The 24442-nt window shown below is 41.8% G+C and overlaps 1 protein-coding gene across 1 annotated transcript; it reads left to right on the top strand.

Moving 5' to 3' along the window:
• The first annotated feature begins 340 nt into the window (after nucleotides 1-340).
• Nucleotides 341-22632, top strand: LOC134672041 (peptidylprolyl isomerase domain and WD repeat-containing protein 1). Its single transcript, XM_063529939.1, has 12 exons — nucleotides 341-573; nucleotides 4182-4342; nucleotides 4736-4874; nucleotides 6415-6502; nucleotides 8145-8296; nucleotides 9210-9385; nucleotides 11429-11547; nucleotides 12763-12955; nucleotides 15961-16195; nucleotides 17125-17313; nucleotides 18820-18971; nucleotides 21274-22632. The coding sequence occupies exons 1-12, from the start codon at nucleotides 456-458 to the stop codon at nucleotides 21415-21417; spliced, it is 1866 nt and encodes a 621-aa protein (XP_063386009.1). The 5' UTR covers nucleotides 341-455; the 3' UTR covers nucleotides 21418-22632.
• The last annotated feature ends 1810 nt before the right edge of the window (nucleotides 22633-24442 follow it).

Genomic DNA, 24442 nt, shown 5'->3' with positions numbered 1-24442 from the left:
GAGTAATTTTATTAATAATGTAACTTAAACCTTCTTTTCTTACAACTACTCTGTCTTTTTGCAGGACAGTTTAATATCGCAGCGGCGCAGTCTGACTAGATTTTGAGCTAGAAAAATTAATTGCACTGTTTGTTTTTATATAAGAATATTGATAACTTTTTCTTTCTTCTTTAAAAAAAGGTAATACTTATCATGAGAATTATATTCTTTGATACCTATTTATTTAGTAATTAATTTAATTTACTGGGGTAATTAAAAAATATGTACTGGCGACACCTTCACAAAAAAAAACATCCTCTTGACGCTGTCATTAGTGTCATTTCATTGTCAAAATCAAATCATCTCGTTTAGGTTTAGGTTTCGGCTCTAATTGCACAGCGTCTTATCATAATTTATCAAAACATACTTATTTTACCAGCACTGCATATAACGTCAATAAAAAAAACTCATAAAACATGTCTGCGGAAAAGAGGCCGGCCAGCCCGGAGAAAGCAGAGGAATCTGAAGATGCCGACGCCTGGATCGGTCCTATGCCATCAGAGGCGGCTGTACCCAAACATAAGAAAAGAAAAGGTACTGAAGTAAGGGCGCTAACCACGAAGAATTAAGTACATCGACTCGCCATTGCCTGTCTCTATCGCACGCGCGTAATTATATTGCTGTCCCGTTCGTACAGTGGCAATGGCGATGGCGTGACAGCAATATAATTACGCGGCATGCGATAGAGACAGGAAATAGCGGGTCGATGTACGATATTTTTCGTGCTTTCTTGCAGTCTTTTATCTCTGTAGTTAAGGCACCCGTATTTAATTTGTAGATGTAGATGTAGTGTAGGGACGCCTGGCCGGAAGCAGGCGGGCTGTCGATCGCGTGCCGCGTTCATTCAGCCCGATTCCCTGGAGTCGGAGCTTCAGGTTACTGTCCCGGCGGCATTCCCTCACCATTCTCCTCAAATCTTCTTGTTTTCCTGCAGAACAGAAGGACATCTTTGAGTTCGACGTCCTTTAGTTCGTTCTCTTTTAGTGTGTCTTTGCCGAATGTATTATATCGCGGTGCCGCATACATAATACATTCCGCTAGTAGGTGTAAGCTAGTCTCCTCCTTACCACAGTGTGGACAGGAGGCATCTCTGCTTATCTCCATTATCTTAAGGTGTCTATTGAGAGTGTTATGACCTGTAATGATACCTGTCAGAAGTCTCAGACTGCTCTTACCTAGTTTCAGAAGATACCTGGTTCTCCTGTGATCTATGCCTTTGATCATCATCTTCGACTGTCTACATCCAGTTTCTTCTTCCCATTCTCTTTGTGCTTCCATCTCTTTTACCTTCTCTATGACTCCCTTCGTGACGTCCGCTGACATAGGTAGAGCCGGTTCCGGACCAATGTGTTCCGTTTCCGCCCCCATCCTTGCCATCTCGTCCGCTTTCTCGTTACCCGTCACTCCTTGGTGTCCTGGTACCCATGCCACCGTGACGCTTCTTCGTTTGCCTATCGAGTTGAGCTCCTCCCGACATTCTCTCACAAGGGAGGAGGTAACCGATGTTTTCTTTAGTGCCTTCAGTGCTGCTTGGCTATCGGTATATATTACAACAGCACCTTCTTGCTGCACACTCTCTTTAATTATGTGTGCACAGCGCGCTATTGCACATACCTCTGCTTGAAATACGCTAGCATACCTACCCAAGGGTATTGATACCTTCTCTCCCAGTTTAGGGATTACTATGCCTGCTCCTGCTAGTTTCGTTGAGCTTCTTCTAGAGCCATCCGTAAAACAGATAGTCGTCGGGTGACTGACTTCTACCTTCCAGTTGTCTCTCTCTCCTATATGTATCCTATACTTCTTGTCAAATATCTCCTGCCTTTTTATAAGGTCGTTATTGGCCATCAGCATCTCAAATTTTGATAGCGCCTCTTTTTGTATCAGCGCGTGTCTCTTGTCCACACAGCTTCCTCTCCATTCTTTGCATGCTTTCATTCTATACCACTGTTCGGTGGCTCTTTTCTCTACCTCTATCCAGAGTGGCTTCAGGCCTAGCATTACCTCCAATGCATGTGTCGGGGTCGTTCTCATGGCCCCTGTCATCATGAGGCACGCTAATCTCTGTACTTTGGTTAGGTCTTTTTGGTATTCTTTAATACGGGCCCTATGCCACCATATCACTGCCCCATATAGCACCCTGGGAAGTATCACCGCCTTGTAGATCCAGTGGATCATACCTGGCTTCAGTCCCCAGTTCTTCCCCACTGCCCTTTTGCATTGACACAGTGTTCTTATGGCTTTTGCCGTCTGTTCTTTGATGTGAGTTTTGTATCTGAGTGTACTGTCTAGAGTCACTCCCAGATATTTCAGCTCGTTCACCATTTCTATTTCTATGCCTTGTATCCCTAAGGGTCTCATCTCCTTTATTCTCTTATTAGTGAATAGCACTAGCTTTGTTTTCGACGGATTGAGATCCAGTCCTCTCTCTCTACACCACCTCAGTACCTGTCTGAGGCCTTTTGCCATTATATCTCTTATGACGCTAAGAACCGCCCCTCTCACTAGTAGCACTCCGTCATCAGAGTAGGCCTGCATATACATACCCCCTCTGTTGAGCTCCTTCACCATTGAGTCAAGAAGTAGGCACCACATCAGGGGGGACAGACATCCCCCTTGTGGGAAGCCTCTTCTTGGACTAATCTTCTTTGATACTCCTCCTAGCTCCGCCGTTATGGATCTGCCTTTTAGCATTTTTCCTATCCATTTTGCTATTGTCGGTCGGATGCCCTCTCTCCTCAGGCTTTCTTCTACGGCGTCGAAAGTAGCCTTATCAAAGGCCCCCTCTACGTCGAAGAAGCAGCCTAGTGCATATTGTTTTGTGTCTAATGCTCTTTCCACCCTTACCGTTAGGTTGTGTAGGGCTGTCTCCGTTGATTTTCCTGCCATGTAAGCGTGCTGATTCCCGTGTAGGGGGCATCCGCTGCTTTCCACTTTCTCTCTTATGTGCTTATCTATTACCTTCTCTAAAGCCTTTAGCACAAACGACGACAGACTTATGCTTCTAAATGATTTCGCCTCTTGGTACGATTTCTTCCCCGGTTTAGGCAGGAAGACCGCCCTTACCTCTCTCCATACCCTTGGAATATAGCTTAGGGCTATACTTGCCCTGTATAATTCCACCAGATTCTCCTTTATGTATCTATATCCTTTCTGCAGTAGTGCCGGTAGGATTCCGTCAGGGCCCGCAGCCTTGAAAGACGCAAAGGAGTTGATCGCCCATTCAACCCTCTCCTCCTCCACCACCTCCAATGCCGCCGCCCAGTCGGACTCCTCCTGCCCTTCCTGTTTACCTATTTCTGTCACCTCTACACAGTTCGGAAAATGTGATTTCAGCAAGACGCTTAATATCTCTTCTGGTTCCGTAACCAGGTCTCCATTTATTCTCAAACTACCCAGTTGGCACGCTCGGTCTCCTGGTAGCAGTTTTACCACTCGCGCCCCCTCTGAATAGCTGTTTATGTCTCCCGTAAACCTCCTCCAGCCCTCTAGTCTAGCTTTCTCTCTCAGTCTGGTGTATTTGTTCCTGATCTCTCTGTACGCGTCCCAGCTCTGAGAGTCATCCCTTTTGGTTGCTAATCTCATTGCCCGGCGCACCTTTTTCCTTACCTTCTGCATTTCTCTATTCCACCAAGGTTGCCCTTTCCCTGTTTGCACCAGTTTCTCCGGGCATGCCTTGTGGTATGCTCCTATTATGATCTCATTCAGTCTGAGTGCCCCATGTTCTAGGTCATTCACATTCTCATACCTGACTCCCGAAGCAGTTGCTTCCCTTAGCTCCTCTTCGTACTTCATCCAGTCTGCTTTACGTGGATTTCTTACCTTCATCTTTTCTAAGCGACAATCGATGCTGTAGAGTATCCTGCGGTGGTCAGACATGCTATCCCCCTCATCCACCCTCCAGCTCTTAACCTTGTCGCCCATCTCTTTCGTTACTATAGTGATATCAAGCACTTCTCTCCTTGCCCTCGTTACAAACGTTGGTGTGTTACCTGTGTTCATAATTTCTAGGTCGTTGCTAATTATAAATTCTATTAATGATTCTCCCCTGTCATTGGTGTCCCGTATTTAATTTAAAAACTAATGAAATGTCTTGATTGAATTGATTGTATCATGTGCTAATGTTTTTGTGATTGCCTCAGTTCTAGAGTTTGAATCCTTGTATTTGGAGAACCTGCCTTCCTCGGAGACCTACGAGCGGAGTTACATGCACAGAGATGTGGTCTCACATGTGGTTGTCACCAAAACAGACTTTATTGTCACAGCCAGTCAAGATGGACACCTCAAATTTTGGAAGAAACAGGTACTTTTTGAGTCTATCATATTATCAAGTTATTGCAGAGTTAGCATAGACTGACTCTGGTTTATCTACATTGCTTTTAGTGCTCGCTCTCTGCACATACGGTCAGCATCAGGTAGATAGTGACAGCCAAAGTAACCAAATATATTCAGATACATCCAAAATTTTATGGTTACAAAGGTGTGTAGCAATATATTTGGGCACTCATTGTTTAACCTTGCCCGAGGCAATGCAGCCGAGGCACGTCTACGCAGACCAAGCTACTTCCTGCGGCAATTTACTTGCGAGGCGGTTCATTCTGTGTGGACCCTCCTGTTGAAAAACCAGCAAGGCATATCTTTAGAAAAAAAAACATTTTAATCAAGTACACTAAACCACTTTATTGTGATATTTCAGGAGGAGGGCATAGAGTTTGTAAAGCATTTCCGCTGTCACCTCTCCACCATCAGTGACATCGCAGCCAACAGCACCGGATCCCTGCTGTGCACCGCATCTCCAGAGAAGACACTCAAAGTCTTTGATGTTGTCAATTTTGGTAAGTATTGCACATTGGACTATTATTACTAAAATCAAAGACATATGTAACTTTGTATAAGATGAATAAAGTCTAAGAAAACAATGTGCCTCGGAAATCAAGAAAAAGTCATTCTCGGATAGATGGCACACACACCTTTGGCCTATGCTCGGCTAGATGATGTGACGACACCCTTTCATATTTAACAATTTTAACATATAGATATCACAGAATGAACATGGGTCAAAATAATATAAAAATAATAAAATTATTTATTCATTTATATACACTATTTTGATAATTTTATACGTGTTTATTTTGAGTTTTAGTTGTGTGTCGATAGATGGCAGTAAATAAATTTACTATGACAGGACCCCTCTATATTATCTATTCTCTTTGCTAACGTATAAAACCGGCACAGAGAACCAGTATTTTGCGCCATGAGTTGATGTTGTTTTGACATCAAACCATAGAAGTGGAGAGTGAACTACTAATCTCGCGAACTAAACGCGTAAGCGCCATGAATTTTACGATGTTTTGGTCACGTGGTACAGGTTGTGATTACGACATTTTCATTGTTTAGTATGGCTTCTCTACATATATTACATACATAGTACCTAATAATAACTCATGGCTTTGCATATCAATTTCAATCTTAAAATGTAGTTAGCTAAAGTTGCAATGCTTTAACTCCACTTTAAAGACTTGTTGAATACTATATTTACTAATCAAAAATAGTACTACTTATTTATTAATCAAAAATACATATATATTTAAAAAAAAATTGAAAATTAATACCTTAAAACCTAAAGGGACTAAAACTAAACTAACTAACACTACTACTACTTATTACTACTACTTTAATAACCTGGGAAGCTGATTTAAATCTGAAGATATTCATTGACTTGGCCCTAAAATAAAACCTAATCCAAACCCACAGTACAGATGTAGTGCATATTTATTTTCCATCGTATTTTCCGGGAAACGTACGAACATGTCTTGCTATTTCAGTAGGTAAGTCTGGGTACAAAAAGTACTGAGGTTGACTGAAGTAACATGACAAATGTAAAGGCGTGTCTCCATATTGCGCGGCAAACTATCGAACATTGGCTCGCGAGGCAGCCGCGCGCAATGGATACCGGGTTGGCTCGCGAGCCAACGCGATCTGATCGCAATATGGAGACACGTCTTAATACGAACGTTTCCGAGAAAATACGATGGCAAATAATTATGCACTACATCTATAACGCAATGTCTTATTTTGATGGTCTTATACACGAATTCCATGCTTTCTAACAAATACCTCTGTCAGCTTTGTAGCCCTGATGACGGCCTACTATCACCTGCTTTAAGGTCCCTGTACACAATGGGCCAGCGCCGGCCAGTCCAAGGGACGCAGCCATGCGGTAAAATGAGATAGCAATATCACTTGCTCCCTCTAACCCATAAATACTTCCCCAGACTGGCCCACGCTGGCCCATTGTGTATATATACAGACAATGCCACCTAAAACTACCATACCAAAGTGGCCATTAAAATGACACCATTTTGTATGTTCCAGACATGATCAACATGATCACAGTGGAGTTTGAGCCGTACCGAGTGGAGTGGGTGCATTCTGCCGGCGACCCCATATCAGCATTGGCAGTGTAAGGATCTTAAAGTACACTCAATCCGAATTTTTTGTGTTGACCTCATAAGACCCACCACACAAAGTTATACTATTTTTAGGGTTTCGTACCCAAAGGGTAAAAAAGGTCCCGTTTTTACCCTTTGCAGTTTTGTTAAGACTTAATTGTCCGTCTGTCTGTCACCAGGCTGTATCTTATGAACCGTGATAAAAGTTGAAATTTTCACAAACATTTTCCGCTATAACAACAAATACTCGGAACCCTCGGTGGGCTACTCCGACTCGCACATATCAGGTTTTTAATTTGAACCTTGTTCTATGAGTAAATTTGAATTATTTTTTTTGTTTTAAAAAGGAATTAAACAAAAGAAATGCTACTATATTTTATAATAAATCAGGGGCCCAATTCTCGAACAATATATTAGACTAATATTATTAGTCCACGAACTGTCAAATAGTATGGGTTGTCATGACAGCACACTAATAATATTAGACTAATTTCGTTCGAGAAATGGGGGCCTGGCTGTACAGTAGACAGTAGACAATCTAGTTACCAAGAAACACGTGGCGCCATCCAGCGTTATCTACTTCACCTATCCATATTGTGAGAACAGACAATAGTCAAGGAAAGTTTACTCAATTTGCCGTTAGATGGCGCTGTACGCCCCGCTGACTCGCGCTGGCAAAATGTTTCTACAATAGCATATAGGCCGCGCATACATTTTCTCTTCGCTTCGGCCGGCTCGGTTCATCCGGTATGCGTACTGATATGGGCCGAGGATACTAACCTAACCATCTTCTCGGGCCTCTTTCGCGGTGTGGCGGGCCGGCCTTCGGGCCAGGAAAACTGAAACACTGCACCTAAAAACTTGTGATATTAATTACATTCCCTTTATTTTCTTAAGGCGTGACTCCATATTGCGCGGCAAACTATCGAACATTGGCTCGCGAGGCAGCCGCGCGCAATGGACACCGGGTTGGTTGGATCTGATCGAGTTGGCTCGCGAGCAACCCGGTATCCATTGCGCGCGGCTGCCTCGCGAGCCAATGTTCGATAGTTTGCCGCGCAATATGGAGACACGCCTTTATACAATCAATGAAAAATTGCTAGGTACAGATGTAGCGCATAATTGTTTTCCATCGTATTTTCTCCGAAACTTTCGTATTTGTCATGCTACTGCAGTCAACCTCAGTATTTTTTGTACCAAGACTAACTGAAATAGCAATACACGTTCGTACGTTTTCGTGAAAAAACGATATAATGGAATTTTGCACTACATCTGTACATACCAAGCCTTTGTCCGATCAGCCATTACTTCTTGACTTGGTCACAGAATAATTAATAGTACTACCGTACAGAAAGGAAACTTCCTACAAAAACGAAGTTTGACAGCGGTTCAGGGTCGAATCATGTTGTCCCTTTCTAATATATGGCACTATCCCATTCGGCTATTTAGGGTTGTCAAAAATCAAGTGATTATCTTATCTGTGGTCGTTCACGCAAAAGGAAGTCAAGTGGTGCCAACCCTAATAATTGCTAGGAGCAATGCTGAGCCGAGCGGAGCCGAGTTCGACCGAAGTCAGGAGTGTCTCCCCACTGGTAGTAGATCGGAATTATTATTATGCTAAGTGCACATTTTTACCTATCAATTTATTTACAGTTCAGAGAAAGGAAGCAACAAGATCCACATATTCGACGGCACGCAAGCCTCGGGCGCCCCCCTCCACACATTCGAGACCCTCCACCAAAGCACAGTGGCCACCATCCGATACAACCCGGTTTACGAAACAGCGGTGTCCGTCGACAAAGCTGGTATATATATTTTAAAATTTATTGTTAATAATCAGAAAAAACACTTATAACTATTACAAAACTTCGCGAAACTGCGATACAGTTTGTATTGCATTTATTTACGAAAATCTATCTGGAAAGCTTCTCTTCTTTATACCTAATATACCTATATACCTATTTTTTAGGGTTCCGTACCCAAAGGGTAAAACGGGACCCTATTACTAAGACTTCGCTGTCCGTCCGTCCGTCCGTCCGTCTGTCACCAGGCTGTATCTCACGAACCGTGATAGCTAGACAGTTGAAATTTTCACAGATGATGTATTTCTGTTGCCGCTATAACAACAAATACTCAAAACAGAATAAAATAAAGATTTAAATGGGGCTCCCATACAACAAACGTGATTTTTGACCAAATTTAAGCAACGTCGGGAGTGGTCAGTACTTGGATGGGTGACCGTTTTTTTTTTTGCATTATGGTACGGATCCCTTCGTGCGCGAGTCCGACTCGCACTTGCCCGGTTTTTTATTAGTGTTATAAGGCTAGGTTTTGCACTAGTTTCGGCCATAGCCGAACCCTTGGATGAAACCATCGCATTTTCTCGGAAACGTCCTTATTTATCATGCTACTTCAGTCAATCTCAGTACCAACTTTTTCTTCCGAGACTGACTGAAATAGCAAGACACGTTCGTACGTTTCCGTGAAAATACTCAACATAACCTTCCTCGCGTTGTCCCGGCATTTTGCCACGGCTCATGGGAGCCTGAAAGAATCCCAAGAATTGGCGTAGGCACTAGTTTTTACGAAAGCGACTGATATCTGACCATCCAACCCAGAGGGGAAACTGGGCCTATCGGGATTAGTCCGGTTTCCTCGCGGTGTTCCGTGAAAATACTATAGTAAAATAATTATGCACTACATCTGTATACATTTTAGGTATAGTGGAATACTGGACCGGGCCGAAGCACGAATACAAGTTCCCTAAGAACGTCGAGTTCGACTCTAAGCTGGACACGGACCTGTTCGACTTCGTGAAGAATAAGACCTATCCGACGTCGGTGGCCTTCTCGCCGGACGGGAAGAAGATGGCCTCCATCAGCTTGGACAGAAAGGTATTTGGTTCAAAGTTTACACCTCAGTGGATGTGTGCGTGACAGTGGCGCACGCCTGGCGGTTTTGGGACCGAGGCGGGGCGTCCATAAAATTCGATTCCCAATACCTTGCCTAATTTGGAATCTTAGAGCTTTTGTCTTACCGCTCATAAAGAAAAGTGAAGCCAAATGGACTCTGGCTTATCTACAACTAGCAATCCGCCCCGGCTTCGCACGGGTTACATCTCATCTCATCTCATCTCAGCCATAAGACGTCCACTGCTGAACATAGGCCTCCCCCTTGGACCTCCTGCATGATGGCGGGTGAATGCCATAATCGCCACGCTTGGCAGGCGGGTTGGCGATCGCAGTCGAGTACACCGAATTTGAGGGACGCTGCTGCCCGTCCACCGGTGGTCTTGGACGTAGTTTAACCAAACCGTATCAAATTATAGTAGTTTTTGAGTTTATCGCGAACATTCATACACCCAGACAGACGCGGCGGGTGACTTTGTTTTATAAGGTGTACTTAGTGATATTTTTACGCACCGCCACTATATGGGACATAGGTATTTCTCACAATGTACACCCGTACATTTTAACTAGCAGTACTGATAAGTTCCGCTACTTGACGCCAGATGTCGACTACGAAATAACGCGCGTTTTTGTAAGAAAACTGATGTATAGTTACCACTCTTTCTTTACTTATACACGGTGTAACATGAGTAAACCGAATAATTTTAACAGCGTATTCCTGATCATATTTAGAGACAAAAATGTCCTATAAACTTTTTTGATATTCGCCTAGTTTCAGAGATATTATTAATTTTAAAAAAATTAGTTTTTATTGTTACATAGTGTAAAAGGCCTTTTTGATGGTGATATTGCTGCTATGGGACGTAGTCTAAATATCCTTATTGATAGATGTCAAAAAGGGACAAGTAACACTTTGCAAAAAGCAGGTTCTACGAAAAAAAATGTAAAAATCAATTTTAAGTGATACAATAATATTTATTTTTTATGTACAAATACATTCAAAAAATTGAAAAAACAAAACAAAAAAAAATTTTTTTTTTGACGAAATTGACCTAAACTCATATTACATTTTTTACTTCTTTTGACCTCAGAAATGCGTGGTTAAAATTATTCGGTTTCCTCATGTTACACCGTGTATAGTTCGTATTTTTTGCATTAGGAATTAGGTAAACAATCTTGAAGTGTCTTTTAATTGAAAAACACATTTTAAAAATAAGTTGCGGCAAATATGTAACAATTATGAATCTAATACGATCATTTATATTTTTCTGCTTTCATAAGTAATAGTTTTTGAATATTAAAAAGCGTTTTTCAATTAAAAGACATGTCAAGATCGCTTACCTTTTTTGCAAGTTCTTTCTAATGCTAAAAAAAACGAACTATAGTACTCTATGACTAAAGTTACATTTTAAACTGTTAACCTAAATGATACTTTATCGCGTATATTTCTTCTATGGTAATACCAAGCGTGGCTGACTCTGCATTTTGCCCTACTAAACTAACTTACGTATTTTATTTAACTATAGTTCGTTTTTTTAGCATTAGAAAGAACTTGCAAGAAGGTAAACGATCTTGACATATCTTTTAATTGAAAAACGCTTTTTAAAAACCAAAAACTATTACTTATGAAAGCAGAAGAATGTAAATGATCGTATTAGTTTCATAATTGTACATATTTGCCGTAACTATTTTTAAAATGTGTTTTTCAATGGGGTTGGCAACTGTCAAAGGTTTGCATAGATGGCGCCATCATAGCTTGCCCCTTTTTCTATGAGATTTGGCTTAAAGGGCTGGCATCCAGGGTATTAAAAAAAACAAAAATTTGACATAAGGGATTGACGGGGCAAGCTATGATGGCGCCATCTGCTAAAAACTTCCACCGGCCAACCCCATTAAAAGACACATCAAGATTGTTTACCTTTTTTCTAATGCAAAAAAAAAGAGGTATAGTTGTGACTAGTGAACCCTCTGTACTTACTACTTATTCAGTGTTAATACTTTACGTGTGTGTTTATGTTGGTATAATAGGTGCGTGTGTTCAATTTCGTGTCAGGCCGGCTGAGCAAGGTGCTGGACGAGAGCCTGCAGCGCTTCCAGGAGCTGCAGCACCAGCACCAGCAGCTGCCCAACATGGAGTTCGGACGGAGGTGAGGGTGTGTGTGTAGGTGTCAGGCCGGCTGAGCAAGGTGCTGGACGAGAGCCTGCAGCGCTTCCAGGAGCTGCAGCACCAGCACCAGCAGCTGCCCAACATGGAGTTCGGACGGAGGTGAGGGTGTGTGTGTAGGTGTCAGGCCGGCTGAGCAAGGTGCTGGACGAGAGCCTGCAGCGCTTCCAGGAGCTGCAGCACCAGCACCAGCAGCTGCCCAACATGGAGTTCGGACGGAGGTGAGGGTGTGTGTGTAGGTGTCAGGCCGGCTGAGCAAGGTGCTGGACGAGAGCCTGCAGCGCTTCCAGGAGCTGCAGCACCAGCACCAGCAGCTGTCCAACATGGAGTTCGGACGGAGGTAGGATTCGGCCCAGAGAGGCTTTTGTATAATCAACGAACGAGCCGCCTTATCGAAGGAACCACGTCTGCGTTGACGATACTTGAGAAAATAGACTAGGAATCCTCTAGACCGAGTTTAGAGCAATTATTTCATGCAACCGATGATGCCAAAAATGCGGGGGTGCGCGGGACGAGGTGAGCGAAGTCCCGTGCCGTGATTGGTCTGTTCAAAGACACAGACGTCACACAGACACTTTCGACTCGAACATGGAGTAAAATTACCGTATGCGTGGCAGAGGGGGTAGCGCGACTATGCTCAGTATGGAGGATGTTTTGTCTGTGCTTGAGAATACCCGCTTCTTGAAGAACCCCATGTCGTAGCGCAAAGGTAACTCATTCTCAACAAGATTCTGCACGTTTTCTGGGGGCCTAGCTAATACTCGCATATGAAGTAAGAGGTATTATGCGCGTTTAAAACCTCATTTCACGGAGTACTTGTGTCTCTTTTAGATTTGAGTGAATCAACTTTTTCTTGTCACTAGTTGCCATGGTTACGGTCTCCTCGGTCACTCTTAAAATACTAGTTATTTCGTATTTAAATGAACCAAATTTAGATTTTTTGGTAGTTACAAGGTCTTTCCATAATGGGACATATACTAAGCACACTTGCAGAACATGGTACAGCAGCTCTTCTAAGAAACTATGCTACTATTGTCTCCTGGCTGATGGGACAGAATAACAACAAGAAATATTTGATCGGCCCACTTACAAATAACCAACGTAGGTCATATAATCATATTATTAATTACGAAATTCAGGTAAATGGTATGGTCAGCGTCATATCATAGGCCACTTCATAATTCAATTTTTTTCACAGAATGGCCACCGAGCGAGACCTAGAAAAATCCGACTCTGTCCACTATGCGAACATAACGTTCGACGCGAGCGGCCATTTTGTATTGTACGCCACCATGCTAGGCGTGAAGATCGTCAACCTGGTCACCAACCGCTGCGTCACCATGCTGGGGAAGCCGGAGAACCTTAGGCCGTTGCACTTAGCTCTATTTCAGGTTGGTACTTTATAACAAAACGTTTGCGATGCAACGGAGCGACGCCGTTTGTCGACTACATTGTGTTTAGTTTTAAGTTTATAAAAGACATATGTACGAGCCCCGATGCATATGTTTTCGTCTAGTGAGACCATTTTTTGAGGTTCTCGCGTTTGTTCAAAAATTATGTTTTTGTTTAAAAATTACTAATATTTAATGCTTATACTAATGTAATTTAATTTTATATGATAATACTCTGCAATAACTAAATCCAAACACAAGAAATACCGTTTGTACTGAAAGGGAAAAAATCATGTTTTTTTATTTTTTTATTGACGGGTAGGATTACAACATATGTAAAAAGGGCTATTACTAGGGAAAGCAATAGGGCTCTGCCAATGTACTGACAATTTTGTTTCGAGCCCATGCATGCAGCAGTGCTGTAGTAGGAGAGGACAATATGATTTGGACAACGTTTTTTCAGCAATAAAAGTCACATGCAATTTTATTATACGATCAAATAAACTACATTAAACATTGCTATTATGGTTCCCATTACTGGGTCATTTTATGTTCATGTGTAAAATTTATTAAAATAAACCAAATTGTTGCGTGGAACTAGACGAAATAATTTGCTCGTATGTTAGTCTGTAAGGTATTTGTAATATGGGCCTTGTTGCCCGAATTAAATTACTAAATAAATAAGTAAAGTATTGCACTGAAAATGAAATTAATGCCAACCCGACTATTTTTAACACGCTGCAACTTTCAAATTTTAAATCAAGTTAAGATTACTTCCTTGTTTCTTATGAGAGAGATAAGAGATGTCACATGCGCATTACCAATCCTTTTTGTAAAGGTATATCCCACCAAAAACATAAATGTAAAAAAGGAGAGCCAAGTTCAATACAAAAATTATGCTTGGCTGTGGGGCTCGCCGCAAAAAGAATGGAGATCTAAATGAGTGCCACTGCCAAGTTCTATGCAAAATCCAAATATGTATTTATAGGAACAAAATAACATTATAAACAAGTATTAAACTCTATTTCTTTGCTTTATTGGATACCTATAACAATTGCTGTTATTTAAAAAAATGTGAGATCTTAAAGTAGGTTAGATTTGACTTGGCCAGTTTTCATTATATCAATCATTTTATATATATTGTAATTCTGATAAAACCTGGCCAAGCCAAATCTAACCTACTTTAAGATCTCACATTTTTTTAAATAACAGCAATTGTTATAGGTATCCAATAAAGCAAAGAAATAGAGTTTAATACTTGTTTATAATGTTATTTTGTTCCTATAAATACATATTTGGATTTTGCATAGAACTTGGCAGTGGCACTCATTTAGATCTCCATTCTTTTTGCGGCGAGCCCCACAGCCAAGCATAATTTTTGTATTGAACTTGGCTCTCCTTTTTTACATTTATGTTTTTGGTGGGATATCAATACTTTTTGTAAAGAAAACTAGGCAGGTATTGAGATTTAATGTTTTTTCTTGTGTTTCCGCTGTATGGTTTTTACTTCTGTTCTTTGTATAATTATGTGGTACCGCGTGCCGCCGACGACACACCGTTGGCCGGTTGTTTAGAGCGTATTAAAAGTTTTTTGTATGGGGACACCACTTATTTTTTGACTAAACTTTATTTTAATATAGCAAATATAATAATACATATATTGGGGTAGTTTCAAATATCTGCTTGTAACGGTTCCAACGCTACAATAAAAAAATATTTTTTTGTATGGGGACCCCCCCTATTTTTTAACTTTTTTTTATTTTTAGATTTTTTCCTACGCTTACACACAATAACCGAGCTGGATTCCAAATTTCATCCTTCTAGGTCATCTGGAAGTAGGTTAGGTTTAGGTACTTATATCAGTCCCAATAAAAAATGGTTTTTTTGTATGGGGACCCCCCCTATTTTTAAACTTTATTTTATTTTTAGATTTTTTCCCACGGTTACACACAATAACCGAGCTGGATTCCAAATTTCATCCTTCTAGGTCATCTGGAAGTAGGTTAGGTTTAGGTACTTATATGTCAGTCCCAATAAAAAGTGGTTTTTTTGTATGGGGACCCCCCCTATTTTTTAACTTTATTTTATTTTTAGATTTTTTCCTACGGTTACACACAATAACCAAGCTGGATTCCAAATTTCATCCTTCTAGGTCATCTGGAAGTAGGTTAGGTTTAGGTACTATAAGTCATAAGTCAGTCTTAAAATTTACGACTTTTTGACCTTCATACCTTTATAACCGTTTGAGCTAGCTTCATGAAATTTGGGCTTCTAGATATCCTTATGAATATAATTAAACACACGTAGTTTTATGTGTTTACGTCAAAGATGTTTTGAGTTATAGAAGGGTCAAAAGTGGCACCAAGTGGTTCGTGTAATATTACACTCGGCGCTGGCTAGCCAGTTCCTTTGCTTGAACTTGGCTTGACACGCTGCCGCGTGTCTAGATTCGTGTATTGAAGAGATTCATTCTATTTTCTCGAGAAAACCTCAGTTGATACCACAACTGAAAAGTTCTCGTATAAACTTTCACCCATCCATTATTTCAATCATTCAAAACCTTCTACATATCCGCGTAAGACCCACCATATGAAGTTTCCCGATTTTTAATTTGAACCTTATTCTATAAGTAAATTGGAACGAATTTCGTTTGTTTTAAACAGCAATGAAACAAAAGAAATGCTACTTTATTTGGTTCACGAAATGTTCAAATTAGGTTGCAACGAATATGTACATTCTAATGTACATTTATGCCCACTTGCACCATTCCACTAACCCGGGTTTAACCGGTTAAAGCTGGAGTTACCATGGTTACCAGTACAATTTGACACTGGGTTGACGGTTTAACAGCTTAACCCCGGGTTAATGGGATGGTGCAAGTGGGCCTTAGTCTGACGAGGTTCTCTGATCTGATCTGATCTGATCTGATCTGATCCTAAAATCTAAAAATCTAAAATCCTGGTTTTATAAATAAAATGATTATGATTATGATTAAACTTTCGCAGGGTCGAACCAACCAATCAAAAGTGGCCTCAACCCTCGAGATGGAGGGCTCAGAGAACCCCACACTCCTCAACATCAAGACGGACCCGACGTTATTCTGCACGGCCTACAAGAAGAACCGCTTCTACATGTTCTCTAGAAGAAGTCCAGATGACATCAAGAGTCCGGATGCTGACAGAGATATATTTAATGAAAAGCCGTCGAAGGAAGATATCATTTCGGCGACGGAAGGGCAAGGTAAGTTTAACAAGCATTACCTCCCGAATCCCGATGTCCTTTTAAGCCTTTATAAGGCAGAGGGAATATATTTCCCACCTGATTTTGAACTTTATTTCAAAGTGATAGAGTTCATTTTTGCATAATTCCTGACAAACTTATGCCTTTATTAAGGGTTAAAAGGACAAACTTAAATCGAATTTTAAAATCAGCTGGATTTAACGTAAGTTCCAAATTCGATTCTGTAAGAATGACTGCGGAACTTAAGAGGGTATAAGTTCTGCACGGCGTACAAACAGAACCGCTTCTACATGTTTTCTATAGTTCGTTTTTTTAGCATTAGAAATAAGGTAAACAATCTTGACACATTTTAAAAATAAGTTATGGCAAATAGGTAACAATTATGAATCTAATACGATCATTTATATTCTTCTGCTTTCATAAGTAATAGTTACTGATTTTTAAAAAGTGTTATTCAATTAAAAGACATGTCAAGATCGCTAACCTTCTTTCAAGTTCTATGTAATGCTAAAAAAAATGAACTATAGAAGTAGTCCAGATGATATCAAGAGTGCGGATGCTGACAGAGACATATTTAATGAGAAGCCGTCCAAGGAAGAAGGTAGAGTCAGTTCTGCGCCTCTGAAAACGATTGTGACTATAATAGATGGTGACATTGGAGACAACTATCATCATCATCATACACATAGGCCTCCCCCTTGGACCTCCACTCGTACCGGTTGGAAGCGATCCGCATCCAGCGTCTTCTGGCGGCCTTAACAAGGTCGTCCGTCCATCTTGTGGGTGGACGTCCTACGCTGCGTTTGCTAGTCCGTGGTCTCCACTCGAGCACTTTTCGACCCCATCGGCCATCTTCTCTGCGCGCAATGTGGCCTGCCCATTTGTGGAGACAACTATAATAAATAATAATAATGCATAACTATTTCCAGGCGTCCAACGCATATACGAGCAGGCCATCCTGCACACGTCACTCGGCGACATCCACATCCGTCTGTTCGGCAAGGACACACCGCGCGCCGCCGAGAACTTCTGCGTGCACGCCAGGAACGGGTACTACAACGGACACATCTTCCACCGCGTCATCAAGGGGTTCATGGTGCAGACGGGGGACCCTACAGGTCTGTCATGGCTACTCACACACACGAGCACATCCTACACACATCCACATCCGTCTGTTCGGCAAGGACACGCCGAGAACTTCTGCGTGCACGCCAGGAACGGGTACTACAACGGGCACATCTTCCACCGCGTCATCAAGGGGTTCATGGTGCAGACGGGGGACCCTACAGGTCTGTCATGGCTACTCACACACACGAGCACATCCTACACACATCCACATCCGTCTGTTCGGCAAGGACACGCCGAGAACTTCTGCGTGCACGCCAGGAACGGGTACTACAACGGGCACATCTTCCACCGCGACATCAAGGGGTTCATGGTGCAGACGGGGGACCCTACAGGTCGGTGTCACGGCTACTCACACACACGAGCACATCCTACACACATCCACATCCGTCTGTTCGGCAAGGACACGCCGAGAACTTCTGCGTGCACGCCAGGAACGGGTACTACAACGTGCACATCTTCCACTGCGTCATCAAGGGGTTCATGGTGCAGACGGGGGACCCTACAGGTCGGTGTCATGGCTACTCACACACACGAGCACATCTTACACACATCCACATCCGTCTGTTCGGCAAGGACACGCCGAGAACTTCTGCGTGCATGCCAGGAACGGGTACTACAACGGACACATCTTCCACCGCGTCATCAAGGGGTTCACGGTGCAGACGGGGGACCCTACAGGTCGGTGTCATGGCTACTCACACACACGAGCACATCCTACACACATCCACATCCGTCTGTTCGGCAAGGACACGCCGAGAACTTCTGCGTGCATGCCAGGAACGGGTACTACAACGGACACATCTTCCACCGCGTCATCAAGGGGTTCATGGTGCAGACGGGGGACCCTACAGGTCGGTGTCATGGCTACTCACACACACGAGCACATCCTACACACATCCACATCCGTCTGTTCGGCAAGGACACGCCGAGAACTTCTGCGTGCACGCCAGGAACGGGTACTACAACGGGCACATCTTCCACCGCGTCATCAAGGGGTTCATGGTGCAGACGGGGGACCCTACAGGTCGGTGTCATGGCTACTCACACACACGAGCACATCCTACACACATCCACATCCGTCTGTTCGGCAAGTACACGCCGAGAACTTCTGCGTGCACGCCAGGAACGGGTACTACAACGGGCACATCTTCCACCGCGTCATTTCCAAAGATTTGACAAGGCACTAGTTTTAACCAAAGCGACTGTCATCTCAATTGCCAATCCAGTGGGGAAACGAGCTCTCATAGGATTAAACGGGTTTACTCGCGATGTATCCCTTTACTGAAAAGCATCTCGACTCAAGTTCTACACATCAAAATTATTGAATAAAAAAACCTCGATGTTTACTCTTCGAACCCGCGAACTCCGGTTTATGAAAGTCAAACATCTTACTAACTAGGGCTATAAATCCTAGATTGAATTCCTCGCACATTTGATAGTTTCTTCAATTATTTTATTATTTGCTTAATTAAACTCTATTTTTTATTTGTTTATAGGCACCGGCACTGGCGGTGAGAGCATCTGGGGTGGCGAGTTCGCGGACGAGTTCAAGCCTCACTTGAAACACGATCGACCTTACACGGTCAGCATGGCGAATGCCGGACCCAACACTAATGGCAGCCAGTTCTTCATTACTCTCGCACCCACGGTAAGGATTTATTATGGTGATCCTTTCTCTTCATCTTGTAGCGCTTTTCTTAGTGCATTTCAATATGGTATATTTTGGTCTAGTCACTCACAAAATTTCTTGGGTATAGTGTTTATTCTAAATGTTTGTCAGGCAAGGTCATCAATCCCCCGGGGTCAGTGGCGGATTTCCCATAAGGCACAGTAGGCCCGGGCCTAGGGCGGCGAGATATTAGGGGCGGCAAATTGGGACAAAAAATTCGCTGATGATAACAAAAAATAACACAAAATTAGGCCAGGCAACGAATTCTCCAAAACAAGGTACCCATAGAGGGAAATGCTTTAAACACAATTTTTGACTTCGTACCTACCTAACTTTATTTGGACTATCTAGGAGGTGAACATATCAAAAGTCCCCGGCCGTAGCCCTTGAGCCGGGGGAAGAGAGTGGTTTGAAGGTCACATTTTTCGGTTTTTCGCTTCACTATGCGTTCTAACGACATGATCATTATACAAAATGAAAGCTGGTTAAATTTGCTACAAGCTACAAGTTTTTCGATATCTTGAGGGCCCTCCACACTTGTGCGCGAACGCGAGTGTGGCGTCGATTTCGCAGATTGTTGACGCCTTCGCGCCTTGTTCCCCGTATTTAGGGTTCCGTACCTCAAAAGGAAAAAACGGATCCCTTATAGGATCACTTGTGCGTCTGGCTGTCCGTCTGTCACAGCCTATTTTCTCCGAAACTACTGGACCAATTAAGTTGAAATTTAGCACACATGTAAGTTTGTGACCCAAAGAAGGACGTGTAACGTAAATAAATGAATTTTAAATATGGAGGCCATTTTTGGGGGGTAAATGAGAAAATTAAAAAATAAAGTTTTTCAAACTATATCGTGTTACATATCAAATCAAAGAGCTCATTGTAAGAATCTCAAATATTTTTTTTTATAATTTTAGGATAAATGGTTTAGCAGTTATTCAAGAAAATAGGCAAAAAAAACCGGGCAAGTGCGAGTCGGACTCGCGCACGAAAGGTTCCGTACCATAAAGCAAAAAAAACGGAAAAAATGCAAAAAGAAAACGGAAAAAAATGCAAAAAGAAAACGGTCACCCATCCAAGTACTGACCACGCCCGACGTTGCTTAACTTCGGTCAAAAATCACGTTTGCTGTATGGGAGCCCCACTTAAATCTTTATTTTATTCTGTTTTTAGTATTTGTTGTTATAGCGGCAACAAAAATACATCATCTGTGAAAATTTCAAGTGTTCTGTCTAGCTATCACGGTTCGTGAGATACAGCCTGGTGACAGACAGACGGACAGACAGACAGACGGACGGACGGACGGACAGCGAAGTCTTAGTAATAGGGTCACGTTTTACCCTTTGGGTACGGAACCCTAAAAATGACCATTTTGAATGTTTTTGTAGGGTTTTTAAAAAGTCGATGTTATTGGTAAAACTGTCACTTAAAATGAATAAGTATTTGCTTATTTTTTTCGTAAAACCTATGTCCCTATGATCATGTCACAAGGACGTATAGTTTCTGAGATATAATAAGCGAAAAACCGAAAAATGTGACCTTCAAACCAAACCCCCTACCCCCGCTCAAGGGGACTTTTGATATGTTCACCTCCTAACGAGTCCAAATAAAGTTACTCAGTTAAAAATGTGTCCCAAGTATTTCCCTCTATAATACCTTTTCGTTGCCTGGCCTAAAATGTAGTCAATATAATGGGTGCTGTAGCTGAGAAAGGGGCGGCTACAAGGCCTGGGGCCTAGGGCGGCAAAGACTGCAAATCCGCCACTGCCCGGGGTTTTTGACTTAATAGCAGTGGGGAGACACTCCTGACTTTGGTCAAACTCGGCTCCGCTTGGCTCAGCATTGCTCCTAGCAATTATTAGGGTTGGCACCACTTGACTTCCTTTTGCGTGCACGACTACAGATAAGATAATCACTTGAATTTTGACAACCCTAAATAGCCGAAAGGGTGCCATATATTAGAAAGGGATAGCATGATTTGACCCTGAACCGCTGTCAAACTTCGGGTTTGTAGGAAGTGTCCTTTCTGTACGGTAGTACTAATATTATTTCTTCTGTGTAAATAGCGTGTGCGATACCGTCTCACTCTCTCAGTAAGCAAAATGTGAGACGGTAATGTACATTGAACCAAGAAATTGGACAGGTGGAATACCAAAGGTGCCTACCTACCTAGAGGTGACTTCACATAATATATATCCTGGACTGGTCACTCACATAATTTCTTAGGTATAAGGTTTACGGTTTTACTATTTTTTTTACTTTTATTTGATGTTTTTTGTTTCAGCCGTGGTTAGACAACAAACACACAGTATTCGGTCGCGTAGTCCGCGGCATGGAGGTCGTACAGAACATCGGCCAGGCCAAGACCAATCCCAAGACTGACAAGCCATATGACGACATACGACTCGTCTCCGTCACTGTCAAATAACTGTCAATGTCATTAATGTAGCAGGGAGTAAGAACCACCGGCCAAGACAAGACCGCCAAGCCTTATACGGACCGTGCGCGTTGGAGGGTCTGCCATCTTGTGGCCTGAGTGAGGAAACATATGTGCACATGTACATTGCCAAAGCAAGTGCTACCATCTACCGTTCTCGTCGGTACGTTTCCTTGTGTATAGTAGGTTCTGCCATCTTGTGGGCTACATCGGAAGCATAAACGACACATTTACGCCTCGCGCCAAAAATCTCAGCTCCTGTGCTGCCTCCTATAGTTCATGCACGCTCCCTATGACGACATCCGACGATTTTTTTTACCATTAGGATAAGACTAAGCGATCTTGACGTGTCTTTTAATTGAAAAACGCTTTTTAAAAATCAGTAACTATTACATATTAAAGCAAAAGAACGTAAATAATCGTATATAATTCATAATTGTTACATATTTGCCGTGACTTATGTTTTCAAAAGTGTTTTTCGGTAACAACTTATTCTTGGAACGGTACGATAACCTCTACTTGACCGCCTATCCTCCCAGCCATACACATGAAAAATCCAGAATTTGCTACTGAAATTTGAACTTTTAGTGCAGGGAATAGAGTTGATTCATTAACGTATATATCTATGGACTGGCTTTACGGGCATTAAAAATGGTGCTGGTTCAGCGGTGTTACTCTCGAATTTCAGCCAATCGTGTAGTGTAACGCAACAAGTTGCGACCAATAGCGCGCGTGATGCGAACTGGTCAACCAATCGTGCGCGTGATTCGAACTCATAAAGCAATCGCGTTGTGGCGGTGTCACACCGCTGTAATGGCCCCTGTCATGCCTCATTATTATTGCCCGTAAAGCCAGTCCCTAGATATCTATGTCAATGAGTTGATTGCGGTTTTATTTGAATATTAAACAACAAAAAAATGCTACTCTGTTCCAATTGAATATGATTTATATTTTATTGAACTGAATAAGTACTATAGGTAGGACATAGGGCCTTAGAAGGCTATAAAAAGGTTTCCCATTCCATTCTATCATGAATATTTATTTTGACAAATCCACGGAGCGACCGACATACATACATAAGCAAAGATGTATTGAGATTGAGTGTACAAGATGAGTAAAGCCTTAGACAGATTTGAACTCTGAATTAGACAACTAATGTAGATAGGTAGCGCTGTACGTCTCCGTACATTATGCGGTAACACGTCAATCAGTGTTCGGTTCCGTGACTACACAATGTAAATATTATTGTTAAGAATAGGTTTTTAATTAAAAGTGCAAAACGTAATTCAAGACCAAAAAAAGTAAGACAATGTTGCCACTGCAATAATTTGTTTGTAAAATAGTAAATTCCTTTTGATAAAAAATCACGCTAAGATATTTTATTTATTAGTAATTTTACTCCTACGATTTAAAAAAGTATGTACTTTTATTTACTTATTTTTACATAAATACAAGACGCGCTAGTAAAAAGTGGCAACATTGTCTTACTTTTTTGGTCTTGAATTACGTTTTGCAGTATAGGTATTTTAGGTAATACTTTACCTCAGTTCGTGTGTAAGTACAACAATTTGTCAATATTTTAGATATCTTCATTAAACTAGACCTGACTAGTTTAAATTTATTAGATCGTATTTGTGACTGTGAATTACTGTTGTGAAATGTGTTTTAGATGAAATTTAAAATAAATAGATAATAAACAAATTTCTATTTTATGATACTTGGTGGTTTTATTACCCTCATAGAAGTTTGACGTTTACAGTAACACTTGCATCGTCTGGGCTATCAAAATCGCTGCCAGCTTAGCCTGGTCCTCGTCGGACTCTAGCCATAGTTTCCGCCTCCTCTCCAAGGTTTGGGCAAAATACGCTCAGTTAGAAGTTATAAGACATTTAAAGCACTTCCTAATGAAAGTTATTAATTAATCTCGTGTACGTACATACGCTGCCAGTTATTATTACTCTAGCGCAACCTAAGGAGCTGTGTACAAAAGGTTGTGAACGGAATTGCATTATTTTGTTAAAGAAAATCACATTAGTGGCCTATTTTATAAAGCTACAAGTTACATTTTACAAGCGGAAGTCTCTTTCTAACTCCATGTGTTAGAACGAGACTTCCGCTTGTAAATTGTAACTTGTAGCTTTATAAAATAGGCCATAGACCTATGCAATGTTTTACCCGTAACAGTCGTAATATCACGGAAATTGCCCATCTTGTGGGTGAATCTCGGAGTAATTAACAATGGAGCCGCCATTAACAGGCGTTCCCCTCTGTCGAAAATAGGCGGCCAATGGTCAACAACATGTCAACCATATGTATGGACTGACGTTTATCTGACATGACGTACCTATACATTTGATGTGCCCCTCCCCCGCAAAAAACGGCAGACTATTTTGTACCGAAAATTTTAGACATGACATTGGTTATATCCTCTAAGGGGTGAATGTTTATCACTGCCATCTGTCGGTGAGTAGCACACTGACAACGGTTAGAGTAAGTTTAACTACTCGACGATAGATGGCGCTTTTGTTTGGATATTTGTTTTGACATCGGTTTTATATCCTACCATTGACATATATATTACTTCGTAAGGACGCGGTTAACGAGCACTGAAAAGGGGGCCGCTACATGGGTGTGATAATCGCATTTATCACACCACGGCGCTCAGTCGTGTGGCGAGTTGCGCAGTAGAAAGTTGTCACGCAGCATAACATAAAAATGCCTCATTGCGTTGTAAAAGGGTGCAAAAACCATTACCGGAAGTGTAAGAAAAAAGATGGGATCTCATATCATCGGTAAGTAATTTCCAATTACGTTTATTTATTGCTTAAACCCAATTTTAAACGATAATTTTATTTCATTCTCACGCGGTACTGATGTTCGCTCGTACGTCATAGCCCTAATACATTAACCTTGTAAGGACGTCATTCCTCTTTGGAAGTTATTATGAAGTAGAAATGCATAATGCGTAATTTGTATAGGTAAATTTACTTAAATATGATTAGTTGATTACCTACCG

This window comes from Cydia fagiglandana, chromosome 16 (genome assembly GCF_963556715.1).
Source record: "Cydia fagiglandana chromosome 16, ilCydFagi1.1, whole genome shotgun sequence".
NCBI classification, from domain to species: Eukaryota; Metazoa; Arthropoda; class Insecta; order Lepidoptera; family Tortricidae; genus Cydia; species Cydia fagiglandana.
The sequence above is the reverse complement of the archived record's forward strand: the minus strand, read 5'-3'. Positions and strand labels throughout refer to the sequence as shown.

Excerpts from the sequence above, each read along its gene's own strand:
- LOC134672041 (XM_063529939.1), top strand. The coding sequence starts at position 456 with ATGTCTGCGGAAAAGAGGCCGGCCAGCCCGGAGAAAGCAGAGGAATCT. Across the intron at positions 6,503-8,144 it reads CCCATATCAGCATTGGCAGT|TTCAGAGAAAGGAAGCAACA; the intron begins GTAAGGATCTTA and ends ATTTATTTACAG. Across the intron at positions 9,386-11,428 it reads CCATCAGCTTGGACAGAAAG|GTGCGTGTGTTCAATTTCGT; the intron begins GTATTTGGTTCA and ends TTGGTATAATAG.